Source organism: Plectropomus leopardus, chromosome 6 (genome assembly GCF_026936395.1).
Source record: "Plectropomus leopardus strain MGB_pleo_1.0 chromosome 6, ASM2693639v1, whole genome shotgun sequence".
In the NCBI taxonomy this organism is placed as follows: Eukaryota; Metazoa; Chordata; class Actinopteri; order Perciformes; family Serranidae; genus Plectropomus; species Plectropomus leopardus.
Genome location: NC_142181.1, coordinates 24,419,040 through 24,434,717, shown reverse-complemented (window position 1 = coordinate 24,434,717; position 15,678 = coordinate 24,419,040). Strand labels below are relative to the sequence as shown.

At 37.2% G+C, this 15,678-nt stretch overlaps 2 protein-coding genes across 6 annotated transcripts in view; one reads left to right on the top strand and one right to left on the bottom strand.

The window, feature by feature from the left end:
* Window positions 1–44: 44 nt before the first annotated feature.
* nkapd1 (NKAP domain containing 1) lies at window positions 45–4,626 on the bottom strand. 2 transcript variants are annotated; one of them, XM_042486736.2, is made up of 6 exons: window positions 4,562–4,626; window positions 4,207–4,283; window positions 3,463–3,551; window positions 3,193–3,315; window positions 2,883–2,936; window positions 45–1,561 (listed from the first exon to the last, which is right to left on the bottom strand). In XM_042486736.2, exons 2-6 carry the CDS (start codon window positions 4,273–4,275, stop codon window positions 1,102–1,104), a joined length of 795 nt encoding a protein of 264 aa, XP_042342670.2. In that variant the 5' UTR covers window positions 4,276–4,283; window positions 4,562–4,626; the 3' UTR covers window positions 45–1,101. The 2 variants fall into 2 exon arrangements, with proteins under 2 accessions (XP_042342670.2, XP_042342671.2); XM_042486737.2 differs by lacking the exon at window positions 4,562–4,626 and having other exon boundaries at window positions 4,207–4,353.
* dixdc1a (DIX domain containing 1a) overlaps window positions 4,172–15,678 on the top strand; it is a 24,011-nt gene continuing 12,504 nt past the window's right edge. For 2 of the 4 annotated variants that reach the window (XM_042486735.2, XM_042486731.2), the window contains exons 1-3: window positions 4,172–4,299; window positions 6,121–6,194; window positions 14,622–14,800. In XM_042486735.2, the coding sequence (XP_042342669.1) occupies window positions 14,778–14,800 (23 nt within the window). In that variant the 5' untranslated portion in view covers window positions 4,172–4,299; window positions 6,121–6,194; window positions 14,622–14,777. Of the gene's footprint in view, window positions 4,300–6,120; window positions 6,195–14,001; window positions 14,510–14,621; window positions 14,801–15,678 lie in introns of those variants that run through there. The other 2 variants (XM_088079064.1, XM_042486733.2) reach the window with 2 other exon arrangements.

Sequence of the window (15,678 nt, the reverse complement as noted above, 5' to 3'; positions counted from 1 at the left end):
GGCTGACTTTCAGAGCATTTAGATGAACAATAGAAATAATGACAGCAAATCAAAATCCCTCTGTATTTAAAGGACCTCATAACTGGAATGTGCAGTGGGTGCATTGTGCCACTGTTTACAGAATGTCATCATTCACCATTATTCAAGCTCACATCGTTATTATTATTATAGCTATTGTCTTGGCCCTCATATCTTTATGGAACTTCTAATGTGCACCACCAATGTACAAACTGATAAAACCCCTTTTACAAAGGTAGAGCTGTTCTCCTCTGCTTGTGGCAAACTGCACATTTATAAAGCATGGCACAGGTGAAAATTGTCTGTATTGCAAAGTTAGGCTAAAATAAAATATATATTTAAGACAAAAAATCTACCCAGCTCTTTCAAAAGGTCACACTACCCTCAGCTAAAGCAAAATTATAATACCTTTCCCCTTTTTTGATGTCCTTTTTTCCACGATAATTTTTGTATAGTCCCTAACTATATTAGAATTTAACTACACATACAGTACTTGATTGGCTTTATTCGTTCAGTAAGAATACTAAACTTGTTTATTCAACATTTTTTTTAAAATAACAAAGTTTTTTTAAAAAAAGAAAAACAACAAAATAGATGTTTATTTTTCATCTTGACAGTGTGCTACTTACAAATATCAAAAATTACAAAACTAAAAAAAATGGATAAAAGCACATTCTGTCATATGTGATGAGGAAATTGCATATTTTTTTCTGTCCTCTCAAATAAAAAATTGCTATAAAAAACACTCAGGACAGGTCTCCATGTGAGGCAGACAGTCTGAGGCCAGAGTCAATGATCAATCAATGAGCCTGCAGCCGACAGAATTCTTAATGAGGCCGGTGTGGATACCCCACCTTCACTCTTCATGCTACAGTGTGCTTCAAACCACTGCAGAGGTGGATGAGGTATTGCTATACAGAACGCCCACAGAGTGCCGACAGCACAGGTTTGTTGATGTCTAACAAAGTACAATACAGAATGTCCCTGCAGAGAAAAGCTCTGTGAAGTTAAGGCGAACAAAGGAGTCTACAGTAGTTTTCCTGGTCGTTAGCTGAGCTCTGTGTCTGTTTGTGTCTTTCAACCTCAGGCTCTGGAACTATCATCTGAGCTCTCCTCACCTGCTGCTTTCCAGTTTTTCCTGGTCTTCTTTTTGGAGTTTGGCCCTGAGTCTGAGTCTTTGTGGGAGTCTTGTTTTCGCTTTTTGCGTCTCTGAGTACGTCTCTCTCTTTCTCCTTCATCATCACTGTCCTCTGAGCTGCTGTCCTCGTGTCTCCCTCTAGCTTTTGCAATTTTCTTGCTTTTATGTCGACTCTTGATCCTTTTCCTCTGCTGCTTATCTTTGGTAGCATTGCTTTCATCGCTGCTGCTGTTGCTGCTCGAGAACTCTGCTTTCTTGCGCTTTTCCCCCTCATCTTTCTTTTTCTTTTTCTTTTTCTTCTTCCGAGAGGATTTTTTTGAACGTTTTGATAAGCTGGCTTCTGTGTCAGACTTGAACTTTTTCCTTTTGTGGCGGCCAATCTTCTTTCTGGCACTGTTTTTTTCACTATAAAAAAGACAGATTGAACAAAATACATGTAGGTTAGACAGGTATAGTAGGTTCAGGGTTCACACACATATTCACTTTAAAAATTTGTAAACTTTTCCACAACTTTAAAGGACCCCAAACTATTAACTATTATAAACCAAAATAATTTTTCCCTTGCCCAGCATTTTTTGAACATATCACATTCAAACTCTGTTCAAACACAATTTCAGTGTCCCACATAAAGTGTTCCAGGACCACCAGAAGTTGGAAATCCAACAATAAACTCAGATTTTACAGTTTCTTGCTTGATAAATGGTCATTTTGGCAATTTTTTAAAGAAAACCTGCCTTTCAAAAATGTAAGCAAAAATAAACAAACAGAAAAGCAGCCTAAATCTTAAGGTTTTGTAGAAAAATTGCCAAATCTTTTTTTTTAAAAAAAGAAAAAAAATCGCAAAAACTTTTTTTTAATAAAAACATGCCTTCCAATCCCATTTTCTTTTTCATAATTTTTTTTTTTAAAAATTCTTCAAAATTTTTTGTTTCAAAAAATATCTTTGGCAAGAAAAACAAAAGCCAAAATCTTAAAAAAGGAGACAAAAAATATTTTAAATTTATTTCACACACAACACGTTTCCATGATTTTTCCCCAAACATTCAATGATATTTACTACTTCCATGAGTTTTCCAGGCCTTGACAATGTGATTATGAAATTCCATGACTTTTCCAGGTTTTTCCATTACCCTGGGAACTCTGTAGTATAATAAAATACTTTATAGGTACAATCCAACTATTTCACACATCAAGATCAGTTTACTTGTCGTAAAGAGTACTACTCGGCTCGTGAAAACGGTTATAAAATCTCTACTGAGACTCTGGAGGGGCTTTATAAAATCTAAAAAAAACCCTCCATGAGGTCATCGGGGTTATCTTGGCTTTGGCTTGGAGACCGAAATGTTTTGTTAGACAGCCTGCTTAAAAAAATGCTGCATGGTGTTCACCCAGCAGCTAGTCTCTACAGTAATGCCGCGTTGACATTCAGCATGAATGACAGATGTGCGAAAGATTCCCAGGTGAATGACCTGCGAGTGTTCATGTCATTAAGCTGATTACAGCGTTGTTTGTTTGAAGACTGAATACTGTGTATTGACAATATAACACTACATCCGTTAAATTTGGGTTTAATTACATTAAATGATGGTTGTTTGTTGATGTCAGACAACGACAATTATTGTTTAAATCTCTTTCTCACGAGTCTCTAGAATGCTTCTTTAAAATTTGAGTCATAGCTCAGTTCTTTTAATTTGTTTATCTGATGCAGTGCTGCATTTTTGCTCACCTGTCACTTTCAAACTCCTCAGGATAGAGCTCCCTGAAGCCACTATGTCCCCACCTGAGATGTGAGCACATGAGATGAAAATTCATCAATCTTGTCTGACTCCTTTTCATTGAAATTAGATAAATGTGCACTGTACAGAATACAAATAAGGAAACAAATTCACTTTCTTCTTTCAGAAATGAGTCCCTCTGAGATTTTCCCAAGAAATTTCCCAATAAGTGAAAAGTAAAAAAACAACAACAACAACAACAATAAAAAAAACCCCAAAAAACATATTCACAGTACGTGAAGAATTAGTATTCAGTTTTACCTATCAGGATCATTGGCCTCAAATTCATCCAGTTTGCGACTCCAGTATCGGGCCCCTCTATCATCATGTTCTGAGACTCGCTCTCTGGGCTGATTTGACACTCGATCGCAGTGCATTTGCCCACTGGAAAACAGCCATCATCAATAAATCATACAACAGTAACAGCTTTCTAAACTGAGAGCGACATTATGACACATACTCCCAAATGACCTTTGGTTATCTCTTGTGTTGAGGTGGCTCAAATTAAATTGAGGCATTCACTGTTCCTACCTCAGACTCTTTGCATCTGATAAATGTTTACGGTGGGCCCCGTGAACCTCCCAGTCCCGCATTTTCCACATCTCCATCTCCTCCTGGATCTGCAGCGGGTCAACAAGAGTGAGTACATTAAAGACTGCCCATACACTATTACATATACAATGTTAATGCCTTACAGGATTCAAATATTTACAGAGATTATATAAATGACTTAAACTACAGGTAAAGTAAAAAAGCAGCAAATTAATGTGTGAAACATTCAGCTTGTGAACCTGCAAAGGCTGCGAAATATCAGTAATTGTCATTCGTATGGTAAGTCAATGACATGTGTAACGAGGGCTTGAACTGGATTAGTGTATCATAAAGAGCTTTAGGTCCAAAAAACGCTATAACTTTATAAAGTATTAGTCAGCTGTAATGATGTACAATGACGATAGAGATTATTGTGCTTCAGATGTTGTCAGTAGTCATTTTCATAAAGCTAGGTTATACTTCAGGAGTAAACAAGTCAACAGCACCACAAACTTCAAAATGATCATTAAGATGAAAAATAGCCTCCTGGCTGATTGTGTCATTTTTACACCTTGTGTATTTTTTAATTTGCATTGTCCCTTTTTAAATAAAAGCTTCAACAAAATCGAACAGAGGATTTTTCTGTAAACCCGTTGTATTATTCTGTATTAGTTTAAACTGGGCGTGTACCAAATGAACTGGGCGGGCATGTCTCCCAGTTTCCCCATTGACACGCAAACGCACCTTGTTGTGAGCGTCTGTGTGGCGGATTACATTCCTCAACAACGTCTTCCCCAGCGGCTGCTTCGACATGATGACACCTGACATGAGACAGAGGTAAGTCATTGGTAAGCGAAACTATTAGTTGGTAAATGAACTTTAGAGGTAAAAGTGCAAAAAGACCATCTTCTTCTACACGACAGCTGTAAGACAACAGTTACACTGAACAGCTCCTGTTAGCCTAGCTCGCTAGCTAACACCGTTGCATATTTTAGGTACAGTTTTATGATTCAGGCAGCAATAATGAGGCTGTTTAAATCTACATCAACTACAATTGCTACGCTTTCACCGTTATCACGTTAATGTGTACAAAATGTACCTCTTTAAAAACAAGTAGCATTCGAGGAGAACAACACACGGGGGTCCACCGGTACTTCCGCCTTCCTGAGGTACGTAACGTTGTCGTACTCCCTACGTCATTGGACAATGATAACACTTAACTGTGATTGGGCCAATGGTCCGTCAATCACCCTGGGAGGCTGTACAGTCCCAGCTGGTAGATATTCAGCGCTGCAGAGGTACATTAAGGCATACCGGTTTTTGAATTAAAGTAGAAAATGTATTTCCTGCAGAAAAGGTGCGTGAGTACTGACAGCTGAAATCGGACAACATTGCTACCACAAATATGGTAATAACAAAATGCATATGCACTAAGTTGCTGAAAAACCTGGAAATCGTAGCCTATGGCTGGCAAATTAGAGGCTAAACTTGAAAAGTTGATATACTTTACTAGAAAGTTGGAAGCTGAAGTGTAATACTATTAAAGCTGCATGTTAAAATGTTTAAGACTGAATTCTTAGTCTTAATTTCATTAGCCTACCAAAAGAAGGTAAGATGTAAAATACACTGCTAGAAGAGTTGGAAGCTAAACTAGTACTATCAAAGCTGGAAATTAAAATGACACGTCTAAAAGGGAAAAAAAAGAAAAAAATGCTTTGTATTCATCTCATTGCCATTAGATGGTATGATGAACAAAAAGCCTGTAATATTTTAAAAAGTAGAAGAGGTACAAAAACGTTTATTACAAGCATAAAGTCCTTAAAGAGCTAAACACATTGACATTTTGAAGGTTTCTGTTGCTGAAATATGCAGAATGCTGCTAATTTCATTCATCACTAAAATGATACATTTTTAATGACACAAACTTACCACAATCTGGTTAAGGAGCAAATAACACTTGGTAGCCAAATCAAAAATTAACTTTTGCTCTTGATATTTCATACATACCAAGCCACAATTTTAGCCATCAATAAGTAATATTATATTCTATATCAACAACGTTTAAATGGCTCACAGTGATGCGGATGCTCGTGCTGAGAGGTTGAGCTCCAGTTTTGCAGCTTCAGCTAATTTTAGGGTCATCCCTATGGTCCCATGGTCCTATGTCTCTTAGCATAACTTACATTGTAACAGATTGACATAGGCTAGCTAATTCAAATTGTAAATGCACGATTGGAGATTGATGTTTCAAATGCAGTTAAAAATCCTAAAATTAGCAGTAAAAATCTGTTTATCCACTGTGGAGATAACCATGTATAGATTCAGTTAACTTGTCCTGCCCTCAAAATCTCAGGGCTTTAGGTTTCAGAGAGTATAACATCAGTAGGCTTTAAGTTGTAGGTGGGTGATTTCAACATATTCACCACGTAAATATACACAATGTTTGATCCATAGGGAAATACATCACCAGGAACAAAGAACATGTTGAAAGTTTAAAAGGTCTCCTCATGAGTTATTTGAAGAATATTGAATGGGAGAGCACAGTACCCTGGGCACACAACAAAAAACTAGAACAACTTTTGACTGATGAAGAAACTCAAACATGTAAGAAGCAAAAAATCATAAAAACAATCGGTTTTCTTCTCTTACTATTGGCAGACTGAACCAGAGCAGACCAAAGTGGTGGCAAACAGCAAAAGAAGGAAGACCATGTTGCTCATTCCTGCTCGATAGTAAGTACAGTACGATACCCTTCTGTTTGCTCCGAGTTCATCAAAACGACTTTATAATCTAAAGTCTTGTTCTTGTGATTGAGTTTTGAAGTTTTCTGCTTCGCATATGGCATTAGGTTAGCTATCTGTTGGCTTAAGTAAGGAAAAAGCCCACTACAGTTAATGTATTGATTGAGACAACGGTCATCTCTCCAATTGCAAATCAGATGAAATAAGAAGTGAAAACTATAAAGTAGTGTACCATCATAATTTGCATCTTGTTAGCTATTGTAGCAACAGGCTGAACACAAATGCATCACAAAATAACCTTGGTTTCCACTGTTATGAATATGTGCAAAGCTGACAACTTCACTCTGACTACAGGTATATAATTCCCATTTAGCCAGTAGTGGAAAAAGTACTCAGCATATTTTACAAGCAACAGAATCAGAATAAAGGCCTACTTATGGTACCAAAAGTACTCGTTTTGCAGAGTTTCACAGTATTATATATTAGGCTAGAAAATTACATTACGAGTATAGAAGGATTATTGTGTAGCCTACATCACTCTTATATTACAGCGGGTAAATCTAGGGCTAATTTGAATTTATTTTTCCATATTTTATTTCTCCACCCTTAACTCTTTTCCCGCTATTAACAAGATTCTCCACCATTTAAGAACGAAATGCTTCCCCGCCATTGGTGAGATTTCCCGTCAATCAATGTTTTCACTGTTATAGTGTAGGGGACACTGTTACGAATTTTGTGCAGTAAAACAACATTTCCACGTCCAAAAACAAATGAACAAGACGATCCAAGGTCCCAGGGTGACGGGAGGAGAGGACCACTAATGTGCTGTAGAAGCTAGAATAAAATCTTTTATTTTGTGTATGAAAGCTGAAGATCTGTTATTTATCTTCATGTATTCACTGTTTATATGTTCAAAACACAAAATAATCTGGAGGTCTTGAAAGGTTAGTAAATATGACCAAAATGCTGGCTCTTGCTGACAACTTCATAAAAATACTCGGGAAAAGAGTTAAAAGGAGCTTCACTCATGAAATGTGTTTCACTTAGTCATTCCATGTTACCCTGGCTTTGTGAAGACAACTTTGTTTTTCTTGCATGCCCACAGCAAACATGTTGATTTATTGATTGGGAACCATGTTAAATAACAGCAAAAATACTTAACAAATTCGTACACAACTCGTATAACATAATCCTATATAACATAAGTCTATAACATAAGTCTCATTCATCAACTTGTATACTTTGCACTTTCCAAACACATGATTTTTTCCGCTTAAAACCTTTGAAACTGAACTTAAAGTGAAATGTATCTATGCTTTCTTCAGTTCAAGAATCCAGTACTCAGCTTTTTGTTTGTGAAAATGCATGTTTGGGAAGTACTGAGCATGTGACTTAGCATGACCTATTTCTGACCTAAATAAAAACAAACTACATCTAAAAGTAGCTACACTCTGTGCAACCCAGTTCCACTAATGTAGAGGCCTTGCACATGGGATGCTACAAACAGCAGAACCTATCTGCAACATCAGCCATCCACGTGGTGATCAACAGTTCTGATAATATATGCACATATATACGAGCAGATGAATCACTTTGTTAAAACCAATTAGGCCTCAGCCTATTTAAAATACCCTGGCAGTTATCCAAACCAATATTTTAAAGGCATAGTATGATGATGAGTAAGTGCTGCTCAATTAAGTGGTAGCCTAATTAGAGGTAATAAATAGTATACTAGGCTACATGTATGAAGTTGCTCCATATTATCACTGAGTGAAGATGATTATATGCTCCCAATATCACCCGCTGGGAATTTAACTTTCATCTCATTTTAAATTATATTATGTATGTATATTAGACCTTATTCGAGATAAACGCCTGTCAGCCTTACGCCACAGTTATAGTGAATATATAATTAATGTTTTAAATAGGAGAAGTTGACTTTGAAGTAGGCTACAGGCATTTCATTGGACTACTGCTTAAGCCAAAACATCACACTGACAGAAACAGGTGTGTTTTTACTGGAAAGCTAGACCTTTTGAAGTTTTGTTTGTTTCTCCTCAGCAGTGTATCTGTGTTTTGTTTTTTATGACGCTTAATGCTCACTGAAGCTTCTGTAACCTGTGACACCAGTCACCGCGGACGATTTTTAACACAAATCATAGACGACTGTTGAACTAGGAAATGTCTCCTTTGTAAGAAGAAATATTTTCATTATTTTCTCTCAAAATAGATCAGTGGTTCAAATGTAACCAAAGAAGGGTGCTTAGTCTTTGTTGATTCAGATGAATTAAAACAGATGTGACGCAGTTGTGTCAAAGTCATTTAACGCACAACTGTGGGCCACTGAGAACTGTCCTATCGAAAACAATGGTTGATATTTACTGTAACAACAGTAAATTTAAATTAAATCCGCAGAAGAGTCCATTTATTAATAATTGAAAGCAATACACCACATTCACCCAAGTACTGTAATCTTGAGGTGCTTTTACTTCATGTCAGATGTTCCCTTTTCTGTGAATGTAAAACTGAAGAGGGCCTTTCAGATGCATGCATACTTTTAGTTTCAGTACATTTCCTGAAATTGCTCTTACACTTTTTTTATATGTCAGGGTTTGAATGCAGGACTTGTATTGCTATTTTTACAGATCTGAAAACCTCCACTACTGCCATGACTTTTGGAGGTATATTTTTCAGTTATATTTATTTGTTGTTTGTGAATACGTAATTAATAAACAAGATATAGGACAACAACTTTTCAGCAGATTTCAGTGAAATTTGGTGGAAGTATTTGTGTTCATACCTGAATCTAACTGGATCCAGGATTGCATTTTGCAACCCAGATCCCATTTTCCCATATTTTCTACATTTCTTCATTTTTTAAAAAAATTGTCGAGTATTGAGTAAGAGTGTTGCAGCTGCCAGCTGTGAAAAAGGCTGCAATGTAAACACTCACAGCACCGTCAATTCACTGTCAATTTACGTCCACTATTAGTGCTCCTTCTTGCTATTGACAGGCTCAGATTGTTATTCTACATGTCAGACAACATTGTGGAAAAGATTTCTGCAAAGAAAGACATTTAGAGTAAGATTCATTTCTTTTTCTTTTTTTTTTTAAATAAACAGTAAGTGTGAATAGAGGCACTATATTTTCACATCTAACTGGGTGAATTAGGTTTTATTTTGAGCCAGTGCCGGTGATTGCTAGAACAATGGAAAAAAAAACAAGACAGTTTCTGTGAGTTTAATTTTATTTCTGTCTATTTTGAATAAAGTGTGTTTTACAATATTAAAATTGCTGCTTATTCAAATGGAGTCTGGTGTGTTTAACAATAGGTGTTTTGGGGCTGTCTCTGGTCAAATGAAAAGGATCTTACTTTTGTAGATATAGTCTGTCTCTGTGGGGATCCTTCCCATTATGTTGTCATTGTTGTCATATGTTGACACTTGAAATACCAGTTTGAGCCTGTGAGGGGCACAAAACAGGAGCTTTTAGTGGACTTAAATTGATGGTGAACAAATGCCCCAAGTGATTACGTTGCAGCCTGATTTGCCGATGCAGCAGTCTCCACAATACTGGACGAATTTGTTGTTCCAATTAGTCACTTAGACACAAAAACATGGGAAAGAGGGTCTAGTTTAAACAACACCAAAATTACCCTTTAAGATTACGGCATTTTTGAACATATGTGTTATGTTCCCTTTCACCAAAAAAGCTACTTAATTGAATTAAACAGCTTTAAAAAGCTTTGGCAGAGGTATGAGCTCTAAATGCTTGATGATTTTTAGATAATTTTAGAAAAAAATAGTTTACTATGGCAGATATATAAGGCACACACATTTTGAACACCAGCTGATTTATAATGAAAAGGATTGATCATTTACTGTCTCCAGTGCTATCTCCTGAACAATAAACCTAAATAGCTACAGACTTTTTCTCTAAATTGTATTTGACAACAAAAATAGATGGGATTTTCAGGGACAAAATCTTATCAGCCCACGGTGTTTCATGCATATCTGTTTGAAGGTCACTGATATAAAAGAGATGGGTAACTCTTATTTCACGGCGGGCATAATAATAAATTACAATCAGAATCCACGGTGACCACGCAAACAATCTGTCCTATTTTAGCAGCTCATTTGATTTACAAATTCGCCGACTGCACACTGTCCCTGCGGCAAACCAGCTTTCTTCTCACCTCCTTCTTGCCTCCCCAGTGGTGGAATGACTTTCCCGCCACACTTTGAACAGCAAAGTCACTCCTCATATATCATCCATGCATAACTAGAATATTATCTGTTCAAGAAACACTTTCTTTCTCCCCAGTTCCCTTAGTCACATCTTGGTCTGCCAAATCATCATCTGCCGGTCCTGTACTCGAGTTTGTCCTTGTCTTTTTAATATTCGAGCAAAAACATTCAAAGAATAGAAATGAGCTCACAAAAAACAGTGGAAACTTTATGAAGGCTGTTTCTGGAAAGGTTTTGAAGAAGCTACTGAATTTGCCAAACTGATCTCGACCAGCAGCTCCTTCTGCCCACTATTCTTGCGAACAACAGTGTTTGTTCTCTGGTGTCAGATGGAGATACTTTGAATTTGCCATTTGATTCTTCCATCAAATAGATGGATGTGCATATCACTTTGATTTACTTGCCTGGTGGGAGATTTTTGTTGTAGCCTTCACAGAAAAAAGCAAACTTTCCTTGTGTGCTGCTGTTTGCAATTTTGCAAACTTCTACCCAAATTTGTTCTGAAACCAGATTATTGAGCAGCAAGGTGTAACATATTCAAAATGTAAAGATCACGAGAGCCAGTTTAACCTATTAAGTGCCTCTCAATGAGCTTGGAGTGAGGATTGTTAATTTATGTGATGATTATAAAAGTACTGAATAATATTATGATAAGATCCAAACATGTAAGAATTTGTAATTTACAATTAAAAGTATACTATGCAGGATTGTCAGTTACTGTTTGTAAACACACTCGCCAGTGAAATTGAAGATAAACACCAACCCCAGATTTACTCTGCTTTGGCCGTGTGCCTTGCTATATTTACGTTTTTTTCAAGATGTAATGACACACCGTCACAAACTACTGACTTTCTCCGCCCAAGCAGCACTCAAACATTGATCCAAATTAGTTTACACGGAGTTTGAAAGAGAGACTGCGGGAGTACACGCCTATAAGAGTTATGAACAAAAATAAAATAGTACTTAACATGGAGAATGCAGGCAGGAGGCAGAGTTTGTGCAGAAAAATACACCACCACACACTTCATAAGCAATAATTGAGAGGGATTACTTCTGTATGAGTCTTTCCATTTGTTTTAGGAAAACCCTGCAGAGTATATCTTTAACAAAACCCTTTCATATTTTTTAATATTTCATTGCAGTGTATAATAGTTTTTTTTTATTGAAGGGAAGATCCGGTGTGGTTGTATCTCTTTCTGTCTCAGCATCTGTAACTTGCTGAATGTTTGTGTTGGAGCTCTCAAATTTTGGCACAAAGTATCCTTACATGTCCACTACAAAAAGCAATGTTTCTAACTTCTCCAACTATGTCAGATGCTTAGTACCCCATGTGTAGTGAGTTCACAATGCAGGTCTACTGACTCAGTCAATTAAGATATGTGCCTGTTGCAAATTGAAGACTTTTAGACTGCTGTGCTAACCCACACAGGACAGCTGTTTTTGCAGTATCTGCTCAGTGTCACATGGCGGAGTGTTCTTTGGGGACAGACCTTGCTGTCTTTCCCTGCCTCACTTTGTGCACCTGTCAGTTTTTCTCACCAACTCTCTTGGCATGCTGAAAAAAGGAGTAATATAGAGAAAATGTGTTTAGTAGTCATTATGATTTGTTGTGATACTTGTTGTTGTGAAATCTGTTAAAACCATCCACGCCTGTCAGCGAGTGTTTAGCGAGCTGTTGCTGCATGGTGGTTTGAAATGAGCAAAGATGAAATGCCTTGCGTTTTACCCAAGAGACTTCTTGCTAATCTTACAGAAGTTACATGATTCTCACATGAACTGTATCAGTCTGCCTACTACTCAAAAGACAGACTTCGTCCAAAGAATAAATTTCATGCAAGGTCAGGAATAAATTTATTACACAGCTCAAGGGTCATCCCTTCCTTATGAAAGTGGTGCTGTTACAACTATTCCACTGTTCAACTCTGTTGCCTAGAAATTACATTTGTATGTTACTAAACTGCTTTCTTGATTACATCCTTGTGGCAGCGTAATCACTGCCTGGCTTATGTTCAAAGATAAGGAGAGAGGATGGCAAGTGTACAAAGAGCAGGACCTTGACACTTGAATTTCGGGTGTGTGTCCAGAGCCTTTGTCTTTTAGGTCTAGACAACAAAAGCACTTTGGTCATGGTTAAAGAAAGATTGTGATTTAGGTTCAAAATTAATTGGGACCAAAACATCTTACTGATTATTTAATAATATTGTTTTTTTGCAAGTACAGGACACTGTGCAGGACCCCTCTTCTTTTACCTGCAAGTGTTTTTTCTCCTATGCACCTGTCCACATAATATTTGAAGGTGTGCACTGGCCTTTCTATTGAAGTTCAATATTAATAAAAAAGTTAATAGAATTAAATAAAATTATTAATATGAAATAACATTAATAATTCTGTTGTCACTACAAGTGGACACTGTATTGCTAGATTACCTAGTTTGGCCGAAAACACTTGAAATTTGTTTTCACTATGCAATATTTCCTCTTCTTGTTGTGTTTAAACAAATTTGCAGTTTCAAATTAGTTTTATAAAAATATATTTTCAGGAGACAGGGCTGCATGGACCTAGTCTGGCCCTATTCTAGATCATAAATACTGGAATTAGATGTTGTGTTTGAGCTACCAAAGATATTGTTTTTAATGATATGACAATTAAAATGTTAGTATTTACGTTGAGCTCTAAGTTCTCTAAGTACACTGACAAAATAGAGTAGTAGACAGACAGACTTCATTTTTCCTATTGTTCCTATTAATTATCAGTGTCCTCAGTGTAAATCTTTTTAAAGTTTATAGAAAATTATTTTCTTCAGACAAGGCTGCCTGGTTTTGGTTTTGAACTACTTGTGTCCTATCATCTGTTGAATACTGACACTAATGTGAGGAGTAGTAAAAACCACTCTTGCCTCTGCTGTTTGATCTAGTACACAGGGTAAATCTAATGCTGGTGGTCACTTTCATGCCTCTGCAACATTGCTCTACAGTAAAGTAGCTCATTTAAGCATGTGTTGATGGAGCTCATGCAAATTTTAAGACTGTCATTTTGTTCTGGGCAGAACTGCAAGCTGCCACACAGAGACCTATTTAACATGCTTACTGATGACAACAGCAACATTTCTAACAGCTAAATGACAGTGTGCTCAGCCCAAGTGGTTTTTAAACATGACTTAAAACTGAGCGGCACATCATTAAAAAAAAAAAACCCAAAACCTTTTGTTTCTGTTTCCTGCTGCTCAAATGATAAATCTGACACATTTTACAGTTTGGTTCAATCTGATAGCTCTAAGGTTTCAGGGCATTCTCTATCTAACTTTTTTTTTTTAGTTAAAATGCTGTTGATTACTGTCTGAAAAATGTGAAAATAGCTGTAATTGTATGCTAATCTTTGCATTCTATAAATAGCATTTTTTGTCTGCTAATATCCAAGTAACTCTGTACTTCTTGCTGTTTAAATATATCATCACATGTTCTGGCTTGCTTGTTATGTTTTTGTTACGCAAGCCGGTGATTTGGCAAAGAAAACAACAACTATATTTTCATGTCTCTTTGTCGATTCACGTCTCATTTTAGCTGCAGTGACATACAGTCCACAAAAAGAAAAAGAAAAGGAGAGAAAAGGAGAAAATCTCCCTCCTCCTCCTCCTCCTTGTGAAAGGAGAGAGCAGTGAGCAAAGGAGAGAGGAGGAATGAAGGAGAGGGGGAGGGTAAACACACCCAGACAGAGCCATGTCTGACATCCTCGCTCACTGAAAGAAGGAAGGACTGATACAAAGCCAGTGCGACCGAGCAGAAGAAAAAGAGGGGAAGGAGGGAGGGAGTGCAGAGGGAATAAACGCAAAAAAGACCGGCCGTGAAAAAAGGGTGTAAAAGATGCACAAGAGCTGCATCAGTTCTTGTCTGCAAGGAACAAAAAACATTGTGTTCGTGAATGGGAGCGGGTGAGCTCAAGCACAAGGCGAGTGCAATGAGAAACCAGGCAGACTTCAGTCGCTGGTCTTGCTGAGCACCAATCCCTCTCTCCCTCTGTCTCTCTCTGTCACTCTCTGCCAGCTATAGGACTCAGCCTTGGTATGATTTAGTCGAAGGATTCAGGGCTTTTGATTAGGATTTGGAGCTTTATGTTTTAGGAATATGCTGCTGGAGAGGATTTGAACGTGCTGTTATTTCTGATTGAACACAGTGTGCGACGTGGAGACGCCTCTGGTTGCTGCTTTCAGGGCTGCTCCCCTCCCTGCTGTCTCCGGCTGTGTTTGGGCTATGGTCCTGACTGAGAGGCAGAGCATCACCCAGATGCGGGGCAACGACTGTATGGGAGGTTAAGCCTGTAAACACCAGCATGGGAGCCAAACAGATGAAATGGTAAGTGCTGTTTTTAAAAATTATTATTTTCACTCTCTGTCAAACCAAGCTGCTATTTTTGTCTGCTGGCTGCATCAGTAGTACAGATATACAACATATCAGGCCTAAATTCAGGAGAAAATACATTAAATTAATAGTCTTGATCAGCTTGTTGGTCTCATGGGTTAGTGTTAGTAATGCAGTTTACCATAACAATGTGACTTAGACACCCTAACTGTCCAGGTCATTGTTCTCAGTGTTTACAGTGCAGTAGGTGTGGGTGTGTCCCTGCCACTGTGAGCTGAGCTGCTATTGCCTAGCAACCACTGTCTCACTTCCATTACCAGCTCGTCCATTTCATGATTCAGATGAAGATTAAACATATTAAATTATATCTAGACAACAAGTACACGCTGTCTATTTTTCCACATTAAAGCTCACTTTTAGACTGCAAACAAATCTTAAAAAGCCTAGATTTGTTAACAAACAAGCTAACTATGGGCTACTGTGTTGAACTAGGCCTAGTCCTTTCAAATTATCTCCTGCTGGTTAATGCTTAGATTTTTTACACCAAGAAATTACATATCCACTCTGTATTATATTTTTTAAAGTTGCATTGTAAAATCCCAAAAGAATTGGTAGCATCTGTTTAAAAAAATAAATTATTAAAAAATGCACTTAAAAAATACGTGGTTATTGTTTTGCCTGATGAAGGTCTAGCTACCAAAAGCTTGCAAAAAAGTATTTCTTTAGGAAGTTTAACAGTGTTTGGGAGTTTCTGGTTTAATCTTTAACAAGGCATTGTATTTTATAAGATTATTGTGTTTTTAACATAATATAGTAAAAGTTCAGTAAAAAGTTCAATATTTTCCTCTGACATGTAGGAAAGCAGAAGTATA

What these genes read in the sequence shown, in the direction of transcription:
- nkapd1 (XM_042486737.2), bottom strand. Translation starts at nt 4,308, where the DNA reads ATGACTTACCTCTGTCTCATGTCAGGTGTCATCATGTCGAAGCAGCCG. An exon ending in TCAGATGCAAAGAGTCTGAG is followed by an intron (nt 3,316 to 3,462) that starts GTAGGAACAGTG and finishes GCTGTTTTCCAG; the next exon opens with TGGGCAAATGCACTGCGATC. An exon ending in GAGGAGTTTGAAAGTGACAG is followed by an intron (nt 1,562 to 2,882) that starts GTGAGCAAAAAT and finishes TCTTTTTTATAG; the next exon opens with TGAAAAAAACAGTGCCAGAA.